The sequence below is a fragment of the Grammomys surdaster genome, unplaced genomic scaffold, assembly GCF_004785775.1.
Source record: "Grammomys surdaster isolate TR1022 unplaced genomic scaffold, NIH_TR_1.0 164, whole genome shotgun sequence".
Lineage (NCBI taxonomy): Eukaryota > Metazoa > Chordata > Mammalia > Rodentia > Muridae > Grammomys > Grammomys surdaster.
In genome coordinates this window covers 3,390,084-3,416,429 of record NW_021604612.1, presented here as the reverse complement: position 1 = coordinate 3,416,429, position 26,346 = coordinate 3,390,084, and the positions used below count along the sequence as shown (strand labels likewise).

The window sequence follows — 26,346 nt, the reverse complement described above, 5'->3', positions numbered from 1 at the left end:
GAACCCACACCCACATAGACACTATGTTCTCAGCTGGTGGGGGGGCACCTGGCCCCTTGCCCCCTGCGGCCTCGGGGCTTCACATTCACAAACCTAGAAATAGTTTAAAAACAGTTTCTTTAAAAAAAAAAATAAAGCAAAAGAGGGAAAAGCCAGAATAAAATAAAAAATAAAAAAAAAAAGAACCAGGTTGGGGCCTCGGTCTGTAGCAGGCCTCCTCTGCCCAGGCCTCCTCTGCCCGCCCTCCAGCTATGCAGATACAAAAAGCCTTCCTGGGGGGTGTCCTAAAGGGGGCAGCAGGGAGGGACGGGGCAGACCCGAGAGGGCAGATCTGGTGGGGGGAAGGGTAACTGGCTAATCCAAAATAAATAAAAGCGAACAGGGAGAGAGGCAGGTGGGGAAGAGGAGGCAAGGTCAGAACAGGGGAGGTTAGTAGCGGGCAGACGGGATGGCAGGGCGGGGGCTGGGCCCAGGGGTTGAGGGACAGGCAGTAGCGGTCCGAGTTGCAGCCAAGGGGCTGGGCTGCTGCGGCTGAGGTGTCCCAATCCCCTTGCTGGCTCACTCTGGTCCTCAGTCAGCTGCAGGCTGGGGCGCTGAAAGGCAATAGCAAGATATTGTGGGGCTCTGACTGGAACCGAAGTCTGTCTGTCTGTCTCTAGGGCCCACAGACCAGGCATGCCCGCCGTCGTTCCTAATCCCTTTCTCGATGGATTTTGTTCAGTTTTGCACTTCCTGTTACATGCAGAGATGGCCCTGGGCACTTTCCCCAGATCCTTTTTTTCTTTTTTCTTTTTTTCTTTTTTTTGTGTGGTTTTTCAAGACAGGGTTTCTCTGTGTAGCCCTGGCTGTCCTGGAACTCACTCTGTAGACCAGGCTGGCCTCAAACTCAGAAACCCGCCTGCCTCTGCCTCCCAAGTGCTGGGATTAAAGGTGTGAGCCACCACTGCCCGGCCTTTCCCCAGATCTTGAATGGCTAGGTTTATGTCGTGTTTCTGGGAAGCTTTATCTGAACCCCAATGAAAACAGCACCGTGTAAACTATTTGGAAGTTATCTCATGTGTTAGTTGTATTCTTATTATGTTTTTCATATACCTCACTATTATTTATTATTATGTGTTCGACTATGTTCACTGCCGGGCGTGGTGGTGCATGTCCTTTAGACAGATCTCTGATCTGAGGTCAGCCTGCTCTACACACCAAGTTCCGGGCCAGCCATGGCTACAGTGTGATTCTGTCTCAAAAAAAAATTTAAAAAACACCGATATTCACTTGTGCGTGCGTGTGCATGTGTGTGTACGCGTGTGCGTGCATGTATGTGCAAGGGTACGGGAGTCTGTGGAGAAGAGACAGCACTGCTGGATTCCCGGAAGCTTGCAGTTCCAGGTCTTGAGCCACCTGATGTGAATTCAGCCCCCTTAAAGAGTAGCATGTGTTCTTAACCGCCAAACCGTCTCTCCTGGACCATTAATTTTACAACTTTAAAAAGATTTACGATGTGTGTCGTGGGCTGGGCTCCGCCATACGCCTCTTGAGTACTGGGATTACACATATAATAAGCCTAATTTATAGCTTATTTTAGAAGCTGTGTAATTTCCTATAGTATGCATACTATATGCATATACAGTATATATATATATTTTCTCTTCTTCTTCCTCCTCCTTTCTTCTTTTTTGAGACAGGGTTTCTGTGTATCCCTGGATAGCTTGGAATTAGCTCTGTAGATCATGCTGGCCTCGAACTTGGGAGAGATCCATCTGCCTTTGTTTCCTGAGTGCTGGGATGAAAGGCATGAGCCACCATTGCTGGCCAGTTTGCAGTTTTCAAAATAGATGCCCAGGAGTGGTTATTACTGCATCAAGGGACACGGATGTTTAAAGATCTGGCTGGAGATGGCTCAGTGTTTAGGAGCACTTGTTACTCTTGCAGAGGACCTGAGTTCCCAGCACCCGCCTGGGCTCACAACTGCCTGTAACTCCGGGTGCAGAGGCTCTGGTGCCCTCTTCTGGCATCAGCAGGCACCACACACACATACAGACATGCACGTACACACACACACACAGACACATGCGCGCGCACACACACACACACACACAGTGGGCATACATATACACAGGAAAAATACTCATACAGATACAATAAATTTAAACAAAAACAAACTTGCATGGGGCTTGGGCTGTGACTCAGTGCACATCATGCTAGGCACACGTAAGTCCTGCCTGGGTTCAATGAGAGCACAAATTAAAAATCTCCACCCATAATAACACTGTCCCTTGGGAACTTGGAGCCAGTTTACAGAGAGCAATGCTGGGTGTCATTTAAAAAAAAAAAATCTTTGTTAATCCAATGAAATATTGGACTGATTTGTAAATATTGATTAATTATATTTCATTTACATATTTATCATATTCATTCATTCATCCATTCATTTTCTTTCTCCCTCTCTCTCTTTTGTTTTTTGAGACAGGGTTTTGCTCTGTAGCCCTGGCTGTCTTAGAATTCACTCTGTAGACCAGGCTGTCTTTGAATTCACTGAGACTCTCCTGCCTCTGCCTCGCTAATATTGGGCTTCTTAACACAAGGTCTTGTTATGCATAGCAGGCTGACCCGGCAGCTCACTGTGTAGGCAGCTCACTGTGTAGGCAGCTCACTGTGTAGCCCGGTCTGGCTTTGAACTTGTAATCTAGCTGCTGCCTCTGCCTCCCCTGTGCTGGGCTAATTTATAAAGGTTATTTGTGCAGATGCCTGTGGTGTACGCATGTACATGTGAGGACGTAAGCACAGGGATGTGGGCGTGTGTGTGGAGGTCAGAGGTTGATGACAACTGCCTTCTCCAGTTTTATTTTCTAGGACAGGGACTCCCAGTGAACCTGGGCTAGAATGGCTGGCTGAGGAGTGTTGGGGACTCACATGTCAGTGCTGGGGTCCTGGGTCCGGGCCACTGTGCTCATCTTTTTGTGGGGTCTAGGGATCTGAACTCAGGTCCTCTTGTTCATTTAACAGTTACTTCACCAACTCAGACATCTTCCCAGAGCCTTGCCATGTACCCCTTAGCTGGCCTACAACTCAAAGTAATCCTCCTGTAGTAATCGGCCTCAGATTATAGACAGGCACGTGCCACCATGCCTGGCTTAACTTAAATCGCACCATGGCGGGCTAAGCATCCAGGCCTGTCGCCTGCCGTGGTCTGTGAACTCTATGGAGTGGAGACAGGGGTGGCATTCTGGATAGCACAGCTGAGGGTTGGTGGCCCAGTGCCCCCCCCCACCCCTCCCCATCTCCTCACCTCCTGCCACTTCCTCCCTGCTTCAGTGGTACCCATTGGTGAAGGCTGTGGCAATCAGGGGACCCTGAAAAGAAAAGAGTTAGACTCCTAGGATCCTGGGGTGTGTTCAGACAGACCAGGGGCTCCTGCCATCCTAGTGGGACTCCTGTGGTGAGACACGGGTTCTTCTGGCTGACATGGGTTTCCCTGGTACCGATTGGCTAATGGTACAGACCTACGCGTGTACAAGGCCAGGCCTGGGAATCTGCGGAGAGCCAGCTCCCTGGTTAAAACTGGGATGTTCCTGAGCTGGACTGACCACACAGAAAGGACATGGTACTGCATTTGCACAACATCCTGGAGCCACTGGACAGTGTCCAGGGTAAAGCCCTCAACCCCCCCAACCCCCAGATAGACAAGGCCTCTCCCTCCCCTAGTTTCAGACATCTCTCAGAATGAAGGGGGTGAGGTGGAGGCCATCGGGCCTGGCCACTCACCCCAAGACTGTGGCCGAAACCAGTGCTGGGGGCGGGGCTGGCGGCGCTGATGTAACTGCTGACCCCCGAGTCCTGGTTGGCTGTTCCGTAGAGCTCAGCCATGGGGCCGGGGCTTGTGGTCCCCAGGAAGCCCCCCGTGCGGCTGGGAGTGGAACCTGGAGGGGGAGCCACCGTCCAGGGGTGAGAGCCTAGCAACCCAGAAAGAACAGAGTGATAGCCCGGGTGCCCAAGACCACCCCACACACCCGCTCCAATCCCCTCCCACCCCAGCCCTGGATCTGAGACTCCTCTCCCTGGAGACTGCCTAGTTCATCCTCTCTGGCCTCCACCATGTCCTGTCTGACCGCTGCACAGCCTCCCCTCCCTCTGAGCCCACTCAAGTCTTCCTCTGTCTCTCAGTCTAGTGCATTTTCCAAGGCTGGCCAACTTTCACTGTTGCTTGAGACTCCATTTGCCCACTCCCTGTTCCTGTAACTGACCAGTGCAAACTGGTTGTCCCCTGGCCTACAACAGCCCTTGTTGTTTCCTTCATCTTTCTCCCATAAGCCTTTTCTCAACTTTCCCTAGAGCAGCAGCTGGCAACTCTTCTAGTGCTCAGTGTCCCCAGAGCCGCAGCAGTGATCTGCAGGGTCGTGATCCTTTGCACGCGGACACTCCACAGCTTGCATGCTCTGGGGACACGACCAGTGTCATTCTTGGCTGGCTCATAGGCTCAATTCAGCCAATACTTGGGTAACAAGCAAACCCCTTTGTCATGGGGCAGGGAAGGAACCTCTTCTCTTCCTTCTGAACTCTTCCGCCCCCTTCCTGTGTTCCCTTCCCAGAAGGCCTCACCTGTCCCTCGGACTACAGCCGCCGCCGCTGCCGCCGCTGCCATCGGCCCATAAGCAGTGAGAGGGATAGCTGGAAGACAAAGTGGGTGCACACTGAGCGGGAGGAAGAGCTGATGAGGGGAAAAGACCCTACCGCCTGGTAGCACTTCTCCCGCCTAGTCCTCGCGTGGAGAGGGGGTCAAAGCACAGACAGCATGGACAGCACTCTGCACTCTGACCTAACGCGTCCTAGGGAGCAGCCCAGCCTCAGTCTCCATACCGGACCCTAGGACGTGCCTGGGTAACCTGAGGAAACGGTCCTGACCTCCTGTGGAGAAAGCACTGTCCTCGGCAGGACAGTGGCTGTCTGGCTTAGAGGGGCCTGGGTGTCAGGTTCTTTTTCTTTTTTTTTAAATTTAATTTAATTTTTTATGTATTCACTTTACATCCCGCTCACTGCCCCCTTCCCACAATCCTTCCCCCATCCTCCCCTTCTCCTCTGAGTGGGTGGGGACAACGTGGGTATCCCCACCCCCCATCCTGGCACTTCAAGTTTCTGTGAGGCTGGCCGCTTCCTCTCCCACTGAAGAACATAACCCACGGACAGGCAACAGCTTTTGGGGCACACTCCCCCCACCCCCCACCTCCGTTGCAGTTGTTCGGGACACACATGAAGACCAAGCTGCACATCTGTTACATAAGTGCGGGGAGGCCTAGGTCCAGCCCGTGTATGCTCTTTGGTTGGTGGGTCAGACTCTGAGGACCCCAAGGGTCCAGGTTTGTTGACTCCATTGGCCTCTGTTCCTTTTCGGAGCTAGTTACTGACTGGCCCGGGGCACAGAAGCCAGGCTTGTTGTCTCAAGGCAGGGCCTCCTGGGGACTGTGAGCCACAGAGCTCTGCTCGGGGGTCAGGCTGATGAGCGCCCAGCTCCGCAGCTTCCTGCTGCTGTGTGTCCTGCCACCATAACCAACTGGTACTGTACAGGGCTGGGGCCTAAAACCAGGGCTCCGTGCGCGGGAGACAGGCAGACTACCAGAAGACCCAAACCCAGGACACGGTGGTGCCTGAGTTCTGGATACACGTTTTTCTAAACCATCCAATCAGCTTCTTCTCACTGAAACTCCGCCCCCTCGCCCACCCATCCCCTCACTGAGACTCCGCCCCCTCACCTTTGACCTATTCCTTCAGTTCTTCGACCGGCTTGAAGCCCTAAGCACTCAGTTTAGCTTTTGTTTTATCTTCCCAAGGAACCTCCATTTACCTAATTAATCCATCCGCCTTTATTAGAGACCAGCTCCCGCGGGGCTGGGGGGGGCTTATCTGCTCAGTTGTGTGTGTCCCCCCACCCTCACCCCTAGTGCCTGGCTAAGCATCGGCACGATAAATATGTACCCAACATATAAAAGAAATACTCGGATCTCTGTTCCAAGCCAAGAAAAAACAAAAAAAAAGTTCAGACTCCAAAAGGCCACAGGGGCTTGGAGTCCGTCCGTGTTGCTTCTCTGCCAAGACACCTTCGGCATCGACATTTCTTGTCGAGGGGCCACAGGGTGGACACTGGGCACTAAGGTCTTGGGGTTCTAGCCCTTCACAAAGCAATCTCTAAGTAGCCAACCTCGCTGGGCATTTATCGCAGAGTAAATAATTATTCTTGGCATAATTGATATTTGCTAGCCTCGCTGGCCTGTGCGTTTGATTGAGAGTAGGGCCTGGGCATGCCTGCTTTCATGCCCAGTAGCCTGATGGTGCATGCTGCACACAGTAGGTCCTCACACAGAGGTCTCACGTGAGGAGCAAGGAAGACCCAACCCCTGCTTCAAGTGCCAGACCCTCCAATCCTTGCTGTCCTGAAGTCCACCGCCAGGACCCTGCTCTCCCCCCAACCCCCCTTCCAATACCCGTGTCTCTCTCCTCCCGCTGCACCCTTGGAAGGAAGATCTGAAGCAGTTCCCCACACATAGCCAGGGTGGGGACAGAGTCTGCAGGTAGGGTGGAAGAGAAGCGGGTTGGACAGAGAAGCCCCTCGTGGCCCACCTCATGTGCACACCACTCGGCCTGGCCCAGCTCCAGAGCGGAGTTGTGTCTCCCTCGAGGTCAAACGCTTTGGCCTCATTTTCCTAGAAGGAGCCCACGGGGATCCCTGGGGTCAGATGGGGCCATCGGAAACGTGTCACTTGGGCCTCGAGTATCTCGATAACTTGGGGTGTGACTGCAACGTTCTTACAAGACTTAAGTTGGGGGATTCTAGCTCCTCGGGAGAAATGAGATGTGACGCTCGGATCCCCGAGAGTGGGTTGGCACTGGGTACAGGCACCCCAGTTCTGTGGATAAAGTCTCTCTTAGCCCACGGTGCTCCAAGTTTGTGACCCTGGCCTGTTCACCCCTGGGCACCAGAGCCTCCGTGGTGCCTGGCACACGGAGGATACTAGGTAAATATTTGCCAAATTCATTTGCCAATGAATGAGTGACTTTATCTCCATCTGCCTGGTTTGGCCTCCCGCTCCACCCTCGAGGGCCGTGTAGCTGAAGCAACTGGCTGGAGCCCAGGTACAGTCGGCCGCATCCTGCCACCTCTACCCCGGGGAAGGCCCCTCTCCCCTTCTTTCTCCCCTCGTGGCCCTATGAGACGTATAAAATCCGAGCCACTGACCTGTAAGCTCGGGGAGGACTGGGGCACTCGGGAGAGGGGTCCGCTCTACACGGAATTCTAAAATGAAACGTAAAACAGCTTAGGAAATCGTAGCGGAGCCCCCCTGGCATGACGGGGTGGGGGGCGGGAGAAACGCACCCACAGGGTCCACGGGCGAGGGGACAGGCCATGCACGGGACTCAAGAACTGGGATTGGAGAGTGCACAGTCCCAGTAGGTGAGGTGGGGCAGAGGGGTGACAGACAGACAGAAAGACAGACAGACAAAGGGGGGGGCTATGAAAGGAAGAACGAATGAAACTAGAGGTGCCATCTAATCCTGGGAGCAAATCAATGCCAGCGGTGGGATTTCCGAGGTTTGCTGCTGAGAATTGAGCCCAGGGCTTTACACAAGCCAGAGAAGCACTCTGTTACTGATCTGAATCCGGGGGCCCCGACTGTTTTGTTTTCTAAAGGTTTATTTATTTTATATGTATGCCTGGGGCCTTTGGAGTTCAGAAGTGTTCAAGATCTCCTGTAAAAGGAGTCAAAAGACAGTCGCAAGCCACCATATGGGTGCTGGAGGATTGAAGCTTCCTCCTTGGGAACAGCCAGCGTTCTTAAGTGGGATTAGTTCCTCGTGACACCACCTCCCAGCTGAATCTTTGTAGCGTCTCTCTGTCCTCCGAGTGGTTTCTCAGTCTATACACTAGGATACCTTAGAGGGTTAAGCATCTTGTATACTAAGGACTTCAAGCTAAACAGCCAAGGGCAGGGGACGGAAATGCTTAGAGACTCCTCCAGTAAATAAGACCCAAATGGACTGGGAGGTGTGGCTCCGTGGTAGAGCCCTCATCTAACATTCCTGAGGTCCTGGGTTCAATGCCTGCCCTTAACCAGTCACGGCACGGAAGAAGAATACGTGGCTACATGGTGAACTTAAGGCCCAGCCTAGGCTCTGTTTCAAAGACTAAGGGACAATACTCAGGATGTGGCTCTGCCAGAGCTTTAGCCTAGCATGTGTGAGGTCCAGTCCACTCCCAGCACTACAGAGACAAGCAAACAAGGGTCTGAGAATGATTTGAAACTCTACAGAAAACAATACTAAATACTAACAGGACAGCCCAGGGTGGTTTGTTTTGTTTTGTTTTGTATTTTTAAATTTATGTTTTAAAAAAAATAGGTCTGCTGCTATCTTTTATGCTACAGCTTTAAGGTTCGGCGTGTATGGAAGTTCTCAGGCTCTGTACGTCACTCAGTATCTTTTAAAGACTCGGTATGGCACCTTTAAGTACATTTGTGAGGAGGTGATTCTTAGTGGCCCTTGGGGTAGCCCCCACTACAAGTCCAGTGCTGTCTGTGGAGGGACTGGCAATTCTGGAGTCGGGCAGGGATGGAGACAGTCAGAAGACAGGCAGAGAATGAATGGCCCCCGGGTGGAGACTGGACCATGCAGGGCCACACCAGGAACCCCACACTCTCAGCTTCGGTGGAGAGGGTGGGAGAAAGAGGCGAGAGGATTTTTTTTTTTGTCCTCAGACACGCCCCTTCCTTCCAAGCATCCAGCCATGCACTCGAGATGCTGTCACCCGGAGGAGTCACACCGTCTGGAACTGGGGACATGCTGGCGGCGGAGAGTCACCCAGGGGGACTTACCGGGGAACTGGTAGGTGTAACCAGGGGCAAGGCCTGTGTAACTGCGGCTGGCGTAGGTCGTGGCTTGGAAACCTGGGTAACCTGATGGGACAGAGGGGCAGTATGAGATACCTTGCCTTCATCTGGAGCACGGCCAGCTTGGACCTGAGGTGTTCATAGTCTTCCTACAGCTTGTCACAGATCACCCTCAGGTTTCCTGCACACCAAGCCCCGAGCTGGGCAGGGCACACATTTTCTCATCTCATTAAACCCCAGAAGCGCTGTAACAGGGAGGCCCGGTGAGGAGCCTCAGTGAACAGACATGGAAACTGAGGCACAGAGAGCTGACGCTGGACAAGAATAACACAACCCTGTTACCCAACTCTTCCCACCCCGGCTCCCATCTTCCTCTGCTCCTCTCTCACGCTCAGCTGCTTCTTCCCGCCTTTACGCCCTGACCTGCTGCTTCTCCGGGATGCACAGCTCAGCCCCGGGCCTTTGCGCACACTGTGATCTCTGCAGGGACCACTAAGAGCTTGCTACGATACTGTCAGACAGGTCTCCCCACACAAGGCCTTCTGCACGGAGGATATAGTTTCTCCTGTGTCGTCCCATGATTCCTCTGAGGGCGGACGTTCTATCGCCCAGAAGAAAACCCCTCTGTCAGTGCTGACGGAGCACTGGGATTCCGGTTCAGATCCCATTAGCTCCCTGGTTCTCCCCCACCAGCCTCGGAGGTTTAGCATGTGTGGCGCGTGGGTGTGTGTGATGCTCATGAGAGTGTGCTTTCTTGTCAGTCTCTGCCTTATTTATTTTGAGGCTGGGTCTCTCACGGAGCCTAGAGCTTCCTCACTGTCTACACTGGGTGACCAGTGAGCCCCCAGCACTGAGGTTCCAGATGCATGCTTTCAGGATGGCGCTGGGTACAAGAACTTGATGTGACTTCACAGCAGACGGTCTGCCCACTGAGCCATCTCCCCAGCACCCGACTGACCGCACTATTTATTACTTTTTTTTTTCTTTAGTTGTTCAAAATTACTCTAGCCAAAAACAACAGACAAAGGTGTTTTTCAAAGTGCTGGAGACAGCGAACCACCTCATTCCAGCCCCAGCGGGAAGAAAACCTGCTTTAGAGAACAGTCCTGGGGCTGGGGGTGGGGTGGGGGTGAACGCACAAGCCTGCCGGTCACCTTAGAAGGATCTGGAGTTTGATGTCATCCTTGGTTATCAAGTGAGTTCTAGACCAGCCTGGGCTACATGGGTCCACCTCAAAAAAATAAAATAAGTAGAGGCAGGCATGGTACCACAAGCCATTAATCCCAGTCCTTGAGAGACAGAGGCAGGTGGACCTCTGTAAATCTGAGGCCAGCCTGGTCCAGGGCTAGAAAGTGAGACCCTGTCTCAAACAAACAATCTGGCAATAGCAAAAAATTTCAGTCAACTAATAATAATAAAAAATAGTACATTAGATGAAAATATTTCATCAACATAAAACTGCAATCTGTAACACACCCCGCATGTACTCACAATAATACATGTTAAAGATTTAAAAAAAAATTAGACATTTAGACAGTTGGAGGGAGAGACAGAGGCAGGCAGGTCTCTATAAGCTTAAAGCCAGTCTGGGCTACAGAGTGAGTTCCAGGATACCCATAAATATATACTAAAGAGATCATGTCTCAAAAAAAAAAAAAATCGTAGTTTTAAGGAAAAGACCTTTCCCTCAAATGATTCAGGAAAAACTCACACATACGAGGCTGGAGAGATGGCTCAGCACTTTCTTTATAAAATTTATTCTATTGTTACTATTATAATTTAATTTTTTGAGGCAGTAGCCTTGGTTATACTAGAACTCAATGTAGACCAGGCTGGCCTCTAACTTAGAGAGCTCCACCTGCCTCTGTCTCCTGAGTGCAAGGATTAAAGGTGTGTGCCACCGCCACCTGGCATAACTTTTATTTTTGTATTTATACTTATAATTTATATTTTAAAATTATAATTTAATTAGCACATATGCGGTGTGACTGTGTGTGGAAGCCCTCAGATCTCCACAGAGGCCCCTAAGGGGGTCAGATTCACAGGCATGAGCTGTTAGACACAGGTGCTGGGAACCAAACTCGGGTCCTCTGTAAGACGATTTAACTCTTAGCCACACACCCAACTCTCCAGCCTCGTCCTGGACCAGGCTAGCCACTAACTCCCCCGGGCTGCACGCTCGTCTTTTCACTGTTTTTATGTATGTGTGTGTGTGCGTGCCTGCTCTGTGCACACCACCTTCACGGAAGGAGAGGAGCTGCAGGGTCTCTTGGAACTGGAGGTGAGGCCATGTGTGAGTGCAGGGAACGAAACCCAGGATCTCTACAAAGGCAGCGAATATGGGAGAGCTGAGCTAGGTCTCTGCTCCCTGTTTACTCTGTGTATGTGTCTCTATGTGTATATATGTATGCATATGTGTGAGTATGTGTGTGTATGTGTGTGTCTCTGTGTGAATATATGTCTGTGTGTGTCTCTATGTGTATATATGTATGTATGTGTGTGTATGTATGTGTCTGTGTATATGTATATATGTGTGAGTATGTGTGTGTCTGTGTGTGTATGTCCTCTAACATGTGCTCCCTAAGGGTTAACATATATGTTATATATAACACCTCACAATCTAGGCACTTTTTTTTTTTTTTTTATGTTTTTTTGGCTGTCCTGGAACTCACTCTGTAGACCAGGCTGGCCTTGAACTCAGAAATCCGCCTGCCTCTGCCTCCCAAGTGCTGGGATTAAAGGCGTGCGCCACCACTGCCCGGCCAAAAATTCATTTTTTAAAATTCATTTTTAAAATTCATTTTTTAAAAAAATATTTTAATGTGTATCTGCATATACACCTGCGTGCCAGAAGAGGGCATCGGATCCCATTACAGATGGTTGTGAGCCATCATGTGGTTGCTGGGAATTGAACTCAGGACCTCTGGAAGAGCAGCCAGTGCTCTTAACCACTGAGCCATCTCTTCAACCACCCCTTTTAAAATTAGAAAATATTTTTATACAAATTTGATTTTCCTCTTGTGCGCACAAGTGTTTTATCTGCGTGTGCGTCCACACACTCGGGTGCACAGTGCCATGAAGGCTGGAAGGAGTCAGATCCCCTAGAACTGGAGCTACAGATGGCTGTGAGCTGCCATGCGGGTGCTGGGAATCGAACCTGGGTCCCTTGAAAGAACAGCTAATGCTCTTAACCTCTGAGCCATCGCCCCAGCCGCTTAGGTGCTTTTCAAAGTGCAGTTAACTCTTAGCTGATTTTCAAGGCTCATGGCCAGTCCCATCACCTACTCCAGGGAGCCTCCCATGGTTGTTTAGGTGGCTTCTCTATCCTCCCAGGGCCTCCAGTCCCTCTACGGAGACATTCCTGTCTTTCAGTTGAACCATAGCCCTGTGACGGCAGATCCTACCCCTCAAGAACAAAACAAAACAAAACAAAACAAACAAAACAACAACGTAAAAATTAGTTGAGTGAGATGAGGAGGCTTTTTTCAGGCCTCTGGGCTTCTGTAAATGCTACTCCCTGGGTCTGGTACACTTTCTCCGTCTGCCCAGTGACCTGCTGGGGGCGCACACCCAACCTGCACACTCAGTGTAACTTATACGTAGTTTCCTAGTCCAATTTCTTATGACCACACTCTCTTGGTAGCCTACACTTCATCTTGAGCTCAGGAAAGTCATTGCTGGAATTCCCGACACGCATAAGGTGCTCAACACGAGAGGGATACAGATAACCCGAATAGACAGAGACCAAATAATACGGAACGGCCGCAGTGTATCGGAACCACCACAAGAGGGCGGTGCTCCACGCCGATCTGTCCACCCCGGGCAGCCTGCCAGATCTGAAGCAGAGTTTTGCCTTTACTCTGACTCAGACAGAAGGGCAGACCATGGAGGAGAAGTCACACCCACCCAGCCCCCGCCCCCCAGAAGCCCCGGGGGCAGGACTAGGCAGGAAGAAGCCACAAGTGTAGGCCTGGCACGTACCCAGCATGCCGATGCCCAGCATGAAGGCGTCCATTCCGTAGGGCATGACTCGAGACCTGCCCCGGGCCGAGCCCGTCGGGGACATCACCTCCTTTGGCTGTGCTTTCTTGCATTCCACCTGTAACGAAGGCTGACGGTCAGTTTCCCTTTTCTACAGCAGGCCTCTTTATCCCTATCCCAGTTACCGCTTACAAGAGCGCTTGCCGTGTCTAAGGGGCTTTACGTACACTAGTTTGGTCGCTGAGTGATCGCGCCAAACCTACTGTGAACTAGCACTGATTCCTATTTGACTTACTTTTAGTTTTAACTAACTTTGGTTATTGTATCATAGGGTCTTATCGTGTAGCTCTGGCTTGGTTGCAACTTGCTATACAGACCAGGCTGGCCTTGAACTTGTGACAATCCTCTTGCCGAGAAAGCTGAGATTATAGGTTTGTGCTATCACATGGGGCTGGGATTCCCAACATCGCTCCTTGCCTTTTTCCTTTTTTCTTCTTTTCTTTCTTTTTTCTTTTCTTTTTTCTTTCTTTTTTTTCTTTCTTTCTTTCTTCTTCTTTTTTTTTTTTTCTCGAGACAGGGTTTCTCGGTGTAGCCCTGGCTGTCCTAAACCTCACTCTGTAGACTAGGCTGGACTGAAAGGCATTCACCGCCATTGCCACCAGGCCGGGGGATTCCCATATAAAAGCAGAAACTTGGGCTCTGAGAGGGACCGTCCCAAGTCACCCACTTCATCTTTGCATCCTGAAAGGTTCAGGATGACAGACTCTGCTGATTTCTAGGAGAGGCCCCCCCCCTGCCTATTTACGGAACCCCAGAGCTTCCCTGACTGCCTCCTCCTGGAGTTCCAGTCTCCCAGAACGCCGACTTCCGAACCCAGACCTCCGACCCGTCCCAGCTCACCATTTTGTTGTTGATTTCATGGAAGTGGATCTCACACACTTTCTCGACGATATCCTCACTCTCGAACGTGACGAACCCAAACCCTAGAGGTTAGACGAGGGCGGGGCAGGGTCAGAAGCAGGGCTCGTGGTCGTCACCCAGCCCCTCGCCACACACACACCACGGCTCATCTCTTGCGGGCAAGTGTCTGAGAGTTAATGAAAGGCTCTTTACGTAGCCTAAGAGCATCTCAACTACTGGCTGAGTCAAGGTTTCCAGTCCCAAATTACAGATGAGCAGGCGGAGGCTCAGAGAGGTGAACTAACGTGTCCAAGGTCACACAGCAAGTTAGAGAGGGGTAATACTGGGACTGGAGGGACAGACAGTTCAGCAGCTATGAGCATTTGCTGCTCTTCCAGAGTTCACTTCCCTCACGCTCCTATGGGGCAGCTCACAACAGCCTGTAACTCCAGTTGTCCTCTGAGACCTCCCACACATACACGGCTTACACACATATTTACACAGACTCCCGCACATAAATAAATTTTTTTTTTTTTTTTTGGCTTCTCGAGACAGGGTTTCTCTGGGTAGTCTTGGCTGTCCTGAAACTCAGCTCTGTAAACCAGGCTGGCCTTGAATTCAGAGAACTGCCTGCCCTCTGCCTTCCTACCTCTGCTGGGATTAAGGCCTTGCTCTGCCACTGCCTGGCAAATCTTTTTTTTTTTTTTTAAAGTGGCAGAGCCGCCATGAAAACAGTTTTCCTTTGGAACCAGAGCACTAAGGGTCCCAGGTGCTTGCCCTGACCCCCTCCCCCAAATCTATATCTAAGCTGGGCTTGAGTTCCTTATACAGACTGGCACGTTTGCTTACAACCCATGCATGTCCTTCTGTGAACTTTTCATCCCTAACAAGGGTGATTCTTACATCCTATTACACTCTACGGTCCAGAGAATGGATGAGAGGAAAACACCTGTACCTGCTCAGTACACAGGTAAGTCAGGACTTGGGAGCTTTCTCCGTTTGTGCTGAAGACACAACTAGGGTCTGGCATCTCTCCCATCCTCAGTACTTCAGATATCAGTTTTTGTTTTTGTTTTTTTTTTTAAGGGCGAGGGGAGACATTTCAAACCGAGGTTGCTTGAACCCAGAAGAGCAAAATCCACAGAAACAGAAGGACGACCTCACGCCTAACAGGCCTTTTTATTCCCCTCAGCTGCGCACACACAAACCTTTCTATAGTGTCCACACAAACCCCATTTCACAGACACTCAGGGGCCCTCTACAGGTATGCTTGCCTTGGTGTACCTGGTATATCCCCTCACCTCCACTTCATCTCTTACACAATCATGACCCACTCCGCTCTGCTCAAAGAGGCTAAAAGCCCCCAAACCCTGAAGTCACTGAGAAACTGCCCCAATCGCTTCTTCAGGGAGTCCCCCAAGGGGCTGGGAGAAAACAACCAGGCAGGACACAGTCTAGAGGTCCACACGCAATGAGGTTCAGGGCGGAGCCTGGGCTTAGCGGAGAAGCCATGGTGAACCAGACTGCCTGAGGCTCTACAGTCAGTCTGACCCTGGGGCAGCCTGGTCTCAGCTCTGGTTTCCAGGGATAAGGTAAGCCCAGGCCAGAGCAGACACTGGCCAAGGAGGGGTGCAGGGCACTGTGGGGGGGGGGTGTCCTCTGCTCCTCTGCAATTGGCAAAGTTTCTGACGCAGGAAAGGAGAAGACAAAAGCCTTCTGTAAGGCCAGGCCCTGGAGAGGATGCAGATTCTCAGGGATAGGATGTCAGGAGGCAACATGAAAGGGCAGCTGTGACCTGCAGCCCCCCTGGCTGACCAGGGTCCTGGGCCCAGCCTGGGAAGGGGGAGGGGCCGCACTCACCTCTGTGCCTGTTGGTGGTTTTGTCAAACATCAGCATGGCATCGTCCACCTGAAACACACACTTCTGTGTTAGCCCCACAGACACCAGCCCCCCGCCCCCCCCAAAAAACCCCTACATCCCTCTTGTCTGCCCTCCAGGAGTCAGTATCCTAGACCTGGAGTACACCAGAGACAACCATCAGATTATCAACAGAACAGTGTGTATTAATTAAACTCCAAATGTATGCCTGACACTCTGCCTCTATCATCCCAACATTCCTTGCACAGGCTCGTCGCCACTGTATAGCTGAGGAAAATGGGCTCAGAGAGGTGAAGTCACCTGCCCAAGGTCACACAGTAAGTCAGTCCTGCACGAAGCCAGGGAGGAAAAGGCTACAGAAGAAGTAAGGTGCTTGGTAGAGAAAGAAACATGGGGAGCAAGATTACGAGGTGGGGAAAGCAAAGCCTCTTCCCGTTTTGGAAAAGGCCAGCAGCCAGACTCCCTTCTGTTACAGCCCTGTGCTCTAATTGAGGTTTCCTTTGGCTAGAGGCTGTAATTAAACCAAGCAGAGTTCACTGCCTGGGTTGCTTGCCTTGCACTGGCTGGGGGAGGGGAAGAGGGGAGGGAGGAGGAGGGTCTACATTAGCTACACTCCCCTGAACCCCAGCCGTGGCACAAGCAAGGGTATCTCAGTCACAAGCAAGGGTATCCCCTGGTCCCTCTGCATCCTTCTTGGGCTACCTCTGACCCCCTAAGTCTTCACACCCCACTCCAACCACTGACCTGATTCCAAAAGTCAAGGGGGAAGTCCTCAGACTAGGAGAAGGCACAGCCTAGCCCCTCGGAACCCAAGGCTCCCCATCTGTCTTCTGTCTCTCATGCCTCATTAAAGCAGACCCAGAACTAGAGTGGATCTCCTTGGAGAACCTAGGAGCTCTCCTTAGGGACTAATCTAGACCAGGCCACCCTGAACTAAGAGGCAGTGGGGTTCCCGGAGAATCTCAGAAAAATGATGGCTTCCTGCAGCAGCCTGCCATCTTCGCTCTCTTATTCCTAACCCCAAACAGCCAGTTAGGCCGAGCATCTTTGGGCTCAGCACATCAGAAGCACTGGAAAATGGAAACCTGTGAGGGTTTGCTCGAAGCACAGGCTTCAGATAGGGCGAGCTAAAAGCTAGCATCTCAGATACTGTGTTGGCTGACCGGGTGTCTTTGGGTAAATGGCTTTAGGTTTCTATGGCTTTGATTCCCTCGGTCTGTAAAATGGGTATAATACTATTTCCTACAGGAGTTAGGTGTAAGGCGTACGAAGAACACTCAACTTCCAGGGCTGGGGTTCAGGGTGCGCTCAATAAACAGCAGCTGCTATCTCTATTATGGAGGGACTCGCCCACAGCCCCAACAGGGGCGGATTCCCTGGTCCCACCAGGACAGCTGCTTCAGTTGTAATCGTCATCACTATTCTACAGAGCATCCTGACTTGTGCTCAATTAATTATTTTTTTGAATGGAGGAGTGAATGAACAGAAAAACCAGCCACACCTTCCTCCTTAATCCCGTAGCTTTGAGTTTCTCGCCTGACCCACAAACCGATTCAGGTCAAATCCAGTCCTTCCGGTTCCCTTCCATACACAACATCCCTGGTCCCCCAACATCCTTCAAGGTGGGCTTAGCTGGACAGACCCCCATCGCCGTGGTGGGGTTGTGGCCAGGGCAGCCCCCCCTCCCACCGGAGGAGAGTGGCTAGGGGTCTGGGGTACCCCCACCAAGTGGTGTCCCCTCCTGGGGCCGGCTGAGGGGAGGGAGGCTCCCAGCCCAGTGTCCTTAATAGGCTTTGGTCTCCATGGGAACCTGGGGGCAGGGGGGCTCCGGAGGGGGGAGGGGAGGCGACCGAGGCCTGCTGACCAGTGGGAGCCGCCAAGTTCGGCGGCGGCTAAGCCTGAGTGGCAGCCATGGCGGCTGACCATTGTTCCCCCCTCGGTGGCGGCCCCTCGATCCGGGCGGGGTGGGTGGGGGGCAGCCGCGGGGCCCTTGGCATTCCCGGCTGTCCCCCTCGCTCCCTGGCAGCCTATTCTCCAGCTCCCCCTGGCCTCCCCGGGCCGGTTTCACATGCCAACGCCGATTTAGGCCCGAACAAAAGACGCGGCCGCTGACGGCTTCTCCTGGGGCCCGGTTGCCATGGCAACGCCGGCCCCGGGGGCAGGCGGCCTCCAATCACAGCTGCTGGATCAGATTAGTGCGGGCTCTAATGCTCGGTGCTCAGACACAAAGACACCCCGCCGGAGCCGAGCCGGGCCTGCAGCTTCCCAGGAGCGCCCTTCCCTCTGGGGCCCAGGCTCGGCCTGCCCTGCGTCTTGGACCCAGATCCCCAAGGAGGCGCCTGAGCCGAGGCCTCTTGGCCTCGACACGTCAGCATCCTCTGGCCTGCAGACCCCCCAGCCAGCCAGCGCTCACTGCCTAGCTCCCAAGCCTGGTCCAGCTTGGCCTGATGGGGAATTCACATACCATGATGGAGTGGGCACGGGACCCAGATCACCTGAAACACTCAGGCGTGCATTCATTCCTCCTGTATCCCTGCATCTCACACAGACCCCCTTAGTCATGTCTCCCCCTTAGAACCGTGAGGTTTACCCTGCTTGCTTTTGTATGGATACTTTTATTGTCTGGGTGGTACCACACCCATCTCTCTTTGACAGACTACCTCTCTCCCAAGGCCCAGAAATTAAATCTCTCGACACACCCAAGAGCTGAGAGCTAGTGACCTCTCGGGCTGGAGCGGACTCTAGGGTGTTTTCTTCAGTTCCAGTACCTGGGGATGGGCAGCCATCTCTAGCTCCCCACCTGTTTAAGCAGGGTACCCGAAAGCAATAAGGGTTTTTATCTATTGCTTTCTTATCATTCTCCCTAGAAAGGGAGGGGAGGGGAAGGAAGGTGCAGCTGCCTGTGGCCTGGACAGGTGCAAACTCCCAAGAGGACAAGGGGAGGGGAGCGCTGGATTGAGCTGGCTACAGAAACACCTCCTCCCTCGGGAGAGTGATGAGAAGCAGGAGAAAAATACGGAGGAAGGGTAGAAAGGTATAATGAAAGACTCTATTGAAGAGGTCCAGAGTCGGGTCCACAGATGAGTCTGGATCCCAAACGGTGATTTGGTCTAACCTCTCCTGCAGGAGGGCCAGAACCTTCTTTGCCATTCACAGTAACTGAGGTGATCTGACTGCCACCCCCTGGCCTGCTCCTCCTGATCTATAAACTCTCTGATGCTTTCCCAGACCCCGCAAAAGTACCACCCGCAGAGAAAGACCTACCTTTCCGAACTGCTCAAAATAGTGTTTCACGTCTTCCACCGTGGTGTTCACAGACAACCCCCCCACGAAGATCTTCTTCGTTCGAGTGACCATCTGTCAGGGGAAGGAAGGAGAAAGTGGGCATCTGAGTCCTGTGGCCTACGGCCACCAGCAGGGCCTGAGGAGGGGGGGTCCCCCCTGCCAGGATGGCAGATGACAAGCTCTCTGTGGCCCCAGCTTCTCCAAGGCCCCCTTCCAAGCTCCCCCTTGGACTCCTGCCTCAAGCCTGTCGTAGGCAGCTGTGTGCCCCACACCCTGGCTGGCTTGAGTATACCCCCTCCCTGGGGTCTGTGTATGGAAAATGCCTTCCCTAAGGAACCATACAAAGGGGGGGGGGGCGGTATGCCAATGGCCTAGACTCTCTGCCTACCATGAAGACTGCACCAGTTTGGGAGATACCAAAGCTACCACAGGGTCTCCTCATCAACCTTCCTCCCAAGCCAACCTCTGGCAGCGTTGTGGCCCCCAGCCCTGTTTTAGGAAGACCACATGGTCCTAATTACCCCAGGAGCGGCATGGCTAATCCGAGGCAATTCCCAGCCCGGTCCTAACACTGAAGCACCTTCTGTCACCAAACTGCTTAATGGAATTAACCCAATTCTGACCATGTGCTCCCTGGTGTGGCTTCCTTCGAATACCTGTCCCATAATTGCTTTCAGAACCTCAGGCTGGATCCTTTCCAAGGATACCCTTCGCTTGTCTTCTAGAACTTGTTCCGTTCTCTGCCCCAGTAGGAGCTGGCAGCCTTGATGGAATTCATGGCTCAGAATCTCAGAGCACCTTGGTTGCCATCAAGGGAGAAACTGAGACCTCCAGGAGAAGGAACATGCAGGCTTGGGATGATCTCAACAAATAAATGTAGGGGTCCAGACTCTTGGTACTGGAACTTGGCCTTTCTTCCAGTCCCCATAAGTCAATTGCTTAAAACCTAAGATCTGGCCAGCTGCCATGATGTCTGGAATCAAGTCTAAGGTCCCTGGCCCTGCATCACACATCCTCCTGCTCTCTGCTCAACCACTCAGAATCCTTTTACAGAGGCACAGAGGTTCAGGTGAAAACCCAACAGGAAGGTTTGAAAGTCTTCTGCCTCCCTTCCCCTCTGAAAGCCCAACACACCTCAAACCAGACACAGGAGGGTGATCTGGTGTCAGATGCAAGCTCCCTCACCAAAAGCCTAGGACAAGCCCACCCCGTGTTTGCCTCTGCAAGGCTCAACATCCAGAGGTTGAGATCCGCCAGGCCAGAATTACACTCTGGGTCCAAACTGTATTGGCTTCAAACACAGAACAGCAAAGCAATCAATCCCCAATCCCTCTGTATCTGCTCTCCACCCCAGCACATGGGTGGAAAGAGTAGTGTCTTAATGCTATGCAACAGACATCCTCTCTCCTTACCCCTGCCCATTCAAGAAACACTCCCAACAGATGCTCCAGAAGCATCTGCCACAGAAGAGCATGCTGGGAAAACCACACTACCCCAACTCGCCCAGAATAAAGGAACTTTCCCAGCAACCCCCTCCCTGCTCCTTATCCCCCATCACACACCTACCTTAGGTTGTGCTCTCCGAGGAAAGGCCACCTTGGGGTCAATCTGTAAGAGAAGGGACATATTAGTAGTCTTGGGTATCATATATAGTCTTGGGTGGCCAACCCCCAGCTTCCTCCATGCCAGGACACAGAAGTAAGAGAAACCACAAAAGTTTTAGGTAAGACAACAAAGTGGTTAAAGCAAGCTACACATACACACACACACACAGACAGAGCTTTCTAGCTGTGAGACCCTCAGAGCTTCAAGGCCAAGTTCACCTGCTAACCGGACAACTGGTAACCACCCCAAAGGTCCGTCCGAAGATCACTTCAAATAAAGCTCACAGAGCATGTAACCTGGTGTCTAGCCCACAGGAAAAAAACCAAAAACCAACCAAACAAACAAACAAAACAACGTGAGCTAAGTCTGATTTCACCAAATATCGGCTACACCGAAGGCCTCGACAAACGAACTTCACAAGGGTGTCAGCATCGGTACCTACCACCTAAGGTGGCATGTGTAATTCTGACTTTGTGAACAAGACTTTTACAGGACGATCTAGTCTTTGCCTGAAAAGGATGTGAAGGTCAGAGTTCGGATCCACCAGGAAGAAACTCAGTACCCGTTGCCCTACTACCTCCAACTGCTGACAGAACCTCCTTAGGGGCTGCAAACAGCTCCTATCGGACAGCGAGGCTGAGTGCAGTCTTTCATGGTGTGAGAGGGAATGAGAACTTAGCAGACGCTGGGCTAAAGGCCAAGCTTGTAATCTTGGTAGCTTCATGGGCCTCTCTAAGCCTCAGTCCACGCATCTGCAGAGTGGGGACAATCACACCCACTCCTTCGGAGGGCGGCTGCGGGGGATCTGAATGAGATAAAGGTTGAAAGCAGCCCTTTGTCAACGTCCCTCCGCTGCACAAACAAAGGTGCCATTACCAGGCTACCTTTGCCCTTGACGAAATCAGGACACACCTGGGTACCATTCCTAGGCGCTCTAGCCGAGCCGACAGACAGTAAGAAACAGAACACGAAACAGTCTGTGACCAAGACAGGACCCCCATGAGGCCTGGCCACGACAACTCTTGCCGTTCACACGGATGGACATCATTTAGAAGTTACCAGCCAATCACAAGCGAGATTTATCTCTTTCCCAAAGTTCCTTCTGTTCAAAACTCAGATTTCTAGACAACTGGCCCCAACTTCCCTCTGTCCACATGGCATGAACCAGGAAGCTACCTTCGGCCAGCTCCCCTCCTGGAATCTGCCCAGAGACGGATCTCCAAAGCCTGTACTAGGGCAATGTCCCTCCTGTAGCAAGGTCCTGTGATCTCTAGGGGAAACCGAACCCACCCACTGTTCATCTGACGTTGTGATTTTATATATCCTCACCCTCTTCCTTCCAGATGTAGCCTCCCCAGCCACCTACCTCAAACAGCCTACTGCACAGACCCCCGATGGAGCAACGGTACCCGAGTCACACTCCCCCAGACCCATATACAGCAAATCCCCAACACACACACACACACACACACACACACACACACACAAACGCATCCCACCTCCACTCTTGACTCACAGCTGGCAACATAAATAAAGCCCAACAAGTAAATAAAAGGTGAAATTCAGAACCCAAAAATAGACTCGTTCCCGCCCCCTTCCCCAGCCCAGAGATGCTAAACACAGACAAAGCCCTTCTGGTTGGCAGTCTCCGTATCCTAAGGATGACCGTCTCTCAGCATCCTCCCCCGCCCCATCCCCTTATCAATCTCGGACGCCTCCAGCCCCCCTACCCCCACCCCAGCACTCAGCTTCCTGAGAGCAGCAGAAGCCATCGGTGCATTCTGAGGACAGGGGGACGGTAGGGTATAGCAGAACAGGCCGTCTGACAGCAGATAATCGCCAAAAACAATAGGCCACTGTCTCTTCTTTCCCAGCCTGGGTCACTCAGGCTGAGCCAAGAAGCTCCTTTCAGAACAGGCAAAGTCGAGGCCTGGCCTCGTTTGCTCATTACTGTGTGAAGGAGTGGGAGCCACTGGCAGAGATAACAGGACCTGGGGACAGACGGTAATTTAACAAATTCTTGGGCACAACCAGCCATTGTTGCAGGTAAACAGGAGCCAGTAACTGGCCCAAGTAAGGAGGCCCAGGACTGAGGAAGAATGGGAGAGTGTAGAGAGAGGTCACATTGTCCCCGCCCCCCCCCCCCCCGCGGCAGACAGACACCCCCCCATCATCAAGTGAGCCTTCCTCTGGTTTCTCTTTTTCCTTCTGGAACCCCCGAGCTGGCCTCCGCCAGCGCCCCCTGCAGGGTCCAAGTCACTGGGAACGTTGGGAAAAGAAGCAAAATGTTCCAGGAGTTTGAATGCCAAGCAGGCAGGGTCTCCTAAGATCTGGTCGGCAGAGCACTTTTTTTTTTTTTTTCCATGTACGCTAGCTCCCTGTTCATAAATCCCCTGTAAGGATAAAGAAGGTCCATGTCTTCTACAAAAGCAAGGAGTTCATTGACCAAAGTCCGGGAAGGAGAAAGGGGGGGGGGGTTGGGGGGGGGGCCTGTGATGCTTTGCCATTGGTCTGGAATGGAAAAGGGGGTGTCACGGAGTCAAACGGTAGTTAGATTTCAGAGAAGCCACCGTGGGTAACTGTAGCCCTGACTCACTCAATCTGGGGTAGGAGAGGCACCCGGCTCCACCCCAAAGCCAGAAGTACCAAGATTAGTACTCACAGAGAAAGGGTAGTAGTTGCTGCGTCCCTCACCAATACTCGAGGTGGGGTGTGTGACATCTTATCCCAGGCCTGACTCTTTTTTTTTTTTCTTCCCTTTCCTCCCTCTGTCCTCAACTCCAATAACAAACTTTCAGGGCATGACAGCTCTGGCACTCAGCAAACTCCATCCAACTGTCCCCACGAGAGAGAGTCCCGGCTCTCTCTCCTCCGGCAGCCTCCCTCTCCCAAAGGACGCCCCCACCCCCCCCCCCAAACCCCGAGGGCCACACTCACTGTTTTGGAGTCGAGCTCGTGCCGCGATTGCGCCAGCACTTTATCCACCCCCGCCTGGTCCATGAAAGTGACGAAGCCGAAACCCCTGCGCCGCGTAGTGAGGGAGAGGCAGATGGTTACAAGGACAGCGAGTGGCCGCGGCGGGAGGGGCGAGCCCCGGTGGCAGGCGAGGTCTCCGGGACTCACCTGGATCTTTTGGTCAGGGGGTCCCGCATCACCAGACACTCTTTCACCTCCCCGAACTGGCCGAAGTATTCGCGCAGCCCTTCTGTAACCACACACTCGCCTTCGGACCAGCCCAGGCCCGGAGCCCTTCCCCCTCCTCCCCCGTCCTTTGCCCCCGGTGACCCCGGCGCGGCCCCGCCGCCCCCGCGCCGAGCTGCCCGCGCGCGCTCTCCGCGGCCGTCCCCCCCACACACCCCTGCCCTCGCCGGGGGGTTCCCGCGGAGCCTTCCTGGCGCCCACCGGGGCCTCGGCAAGGCAAGGGCCGGGGCCGGGCTGGAGTGGGGGACCGCTCCGGTTGGGTTCCCGCCGCTCAGGGAGCAGCCTCAACAAAAGTTTGAGCCGCAGGTGCGAGCGGAGTTGAAGCTGCCGCTGGCGGGTCCCGGGGGCCCAGCCCGCCCCCCCTCCCCGATGCCCCCTGAACCTCCCCCCCCCCCACAACTGCTCCCCCCAACCCGCGCCGGGCCGTGCGCGCTCGCCGAGCGTGCTGCGCTCTCGGGGTCCCCGGGGCGGGGCGCGGAAGAGGGCACGAGGGCGCCCGGGGTCAGCGGGGCGCGGGGCCGGGCAGGGGCGTCCGGGGTTGGGGCGCCGTTAAGGGGTGCAGGGTGGCGGTGCGGGGGCCGGCGGGCGATCCCCGGGCTGGCTCACCCTGCGTGGTCTGCCAACTGAGTCCTCCGATGAACATCTTGCTGCGGGAGGAGCAGAGACACAAAGGGCCCGCGTGAGCGCCGGGCGCCAGGGAGCAGGGGGCGCGGGCCCGGGCCCCGGGGAGGCCCCGGCCCGACCCGGATCGGCCATGTTGGCGGGGCCGGGGCGGACGCGGGCTGGGCAGGCTGGGCCGGGCCGGGCCGGACCGTACCAGGGGTCGTGCGGCGAGTCCGGGGAGGCGAGGCCGGGCTGGGGCGCGTCAGTCTCCATCGGGAGCCGCGGGCGGCGCGGGCAGCGGAGCGGCGGCGGCGGCGGCGGCGGCGCTCGGCGCGGGGCAGATGAGGAGCGCGGCGAAGGGGGCCGGACGGACAGGCCATGCTGCCCCCTCCCCCGACCCCGCTCGGGCGGGCGGGCGGGGACGGCCAAGGGGAGGGCCCGCCGGGGGCCGACCTGCCGGCTCCTCCCCCCGCCGCCCTGCGCGCATAAAGCCCGGCGCGCGCCCGGGCGCCCGTGGAGGCGGTGGCGCCGGGCCCCCCCCCCGCCCGCACTCCCTCGGGGTTCCTGTGTGTCCGGGGGGCGAGCGAGGTCCCCTGATTCCGGGTGCGGGCTCGGGCCCGGGGCGCGGCCGCACCCCTCACCCACGGCGCGGGGGGCCCAGCCACGGGGAACGCCCTCCCGGGATGAAGCGCTTCCCGGTGCGTTCAAGGTAGCTCGGCTTCGGATCGGGGAACCCTCCCTAGTCCTTCCTCCCAGGTCCCCGCTATTGAGAATTTAGACGATGCCCCCAATCTTCCTGGGTCGGGTTGGGGATAGCCCAGTGCCCCCTCCCCACCCCCCATCCCCAATCCCCACATCTTCCAACTGGTAAGAATCTCTCTTTTTTTCCAGTCCGAGTGAGAAGCCACCCTTGGAGCCCCCCAGCTTCTCCTGAACCTAATTTAGACAACAATCTCCAGTCCACTCCTAGTTTCCCACGTCCGATTTGGGGAGCCCTCGCAGTGCCTCGCGTCCCGAGTGGGGAGCATCTATCAGCACACTAGTAGAGTCTTTCTCAGTTTTGTTTGCTTCTCTTCGGCCCTTGCTGTCCAAATTAAGCGTGCCTTGAGACTCCCTAAATCTCTTCTCTCCACACCTGGGACCCCTATGGTCTGTTGAGAGAATGCCTAGCCTTGAGCCAGGTTTCTCAGGTGGTCATCTCCCCCGCCCTTCTGAGGGTACCTCTTCTTGTCTCACTTCCAGCCCCTATCGGATTCTCTGGAGTTGGGGGGGGGGGAACCTGATTCTAGACGCTCGCCGGCCGGATCCCCAATGAATCGGTGAGAGGAGTCTGTGTCTCAGAGGTCCCAGGGCGGGATCCCGGTGACACGGCTGTGCACCTTCCCCTCCGAATGACCTCCTTCATCTGGGGTCCCAGCTCCCTTCAATCTGATTTGGAAGAATCTGGACTGCTCGTCCACTGGGTTTAGAGTTAACTTCTCTCGTAACTCATTTCCCTCTCTGAAGCCAAACTCCTGCCTTCCCTCTAACTCAGGGTTCTTTAGCATCTCCTCTTAGTGCTTGAACCCCATGTCTCTTCATTCACCCCCAAACTCCTTCTCTACAGCCTGGGAAGACCAAGACAGTCCCTCATAAGTGATCGAGAGACAGGTCCACCCTCCTCGCTCAAGCCCAAGGGATACCTTCACTTCCCTGGTTGAAACCACCGTTAGAAATGGTCCAAACAGGAGACTAAGGTGTCTTTACAAGCCCCTCCCTACCACCTTACCCCACACCCCTTTCTCCTCTCTTCCTTCCATCCACCCAGTGTAACCCAGTAGCCGCCTGTGTAACCCATCCTGCACTGGTTCACCTTTGTGACCATGTGTGCCCCATCCGAGGTCCCAACCTAGAGGTGCTATCCTGTTCCTCTTAGCACACACCCCTCCCCCATCCATCACACCACCAGGGAGAGTGAGTCCCTTTTAAGTGTCCTTAAGGAACTTGTGGGAAAGCCCAGCAGGTACATCCTGCCACCGGGTA

General features: G+C 53.9%; 1 protein-coding gene across 1 annotated transcript; it reads right to left on the bottom strand.

The window, feature by feature from the left end:
* Positions 1–224: 224 nt before the first annotated feature.
* Msi1 (musashi RNA binding protein 1) lies at positions 225–24,661 on the bottom strand. The gene is made up of 15 exons (XM_028765477.1): positions 24,539–24,661; positions 24,328–24,368; positions 23,644–23,725; positions 23,458–23,542; positions 20,482–20,523; positions 18,895–18,987; positions 15,612–15,660; positions 13,752–13,834; positions 12,852–12,969; positions 8,856–8,936; positions 7,223–7,279; positions 4,594–4,662; positions 3,760–3,947; positions 3,284–3,347; positions 225–593 (listed from the first exon to the last, which is right to left on the bottom strand). The coding sequence occupies exons 1-14, from the start codon at positions 24,595–24,597 to the stop codon at positions 3,306–3,308; spliced, it is 1,089 nt and encodes a 362-aa protein (XP_028621310.1). The 5' UTR covers positions 24,598–24,661; the 3' UTR covers positions 225–593; positions 3,284–3,305.
* Positions 24,662–26,346: the final 1,685 nt, after the last annotated feature.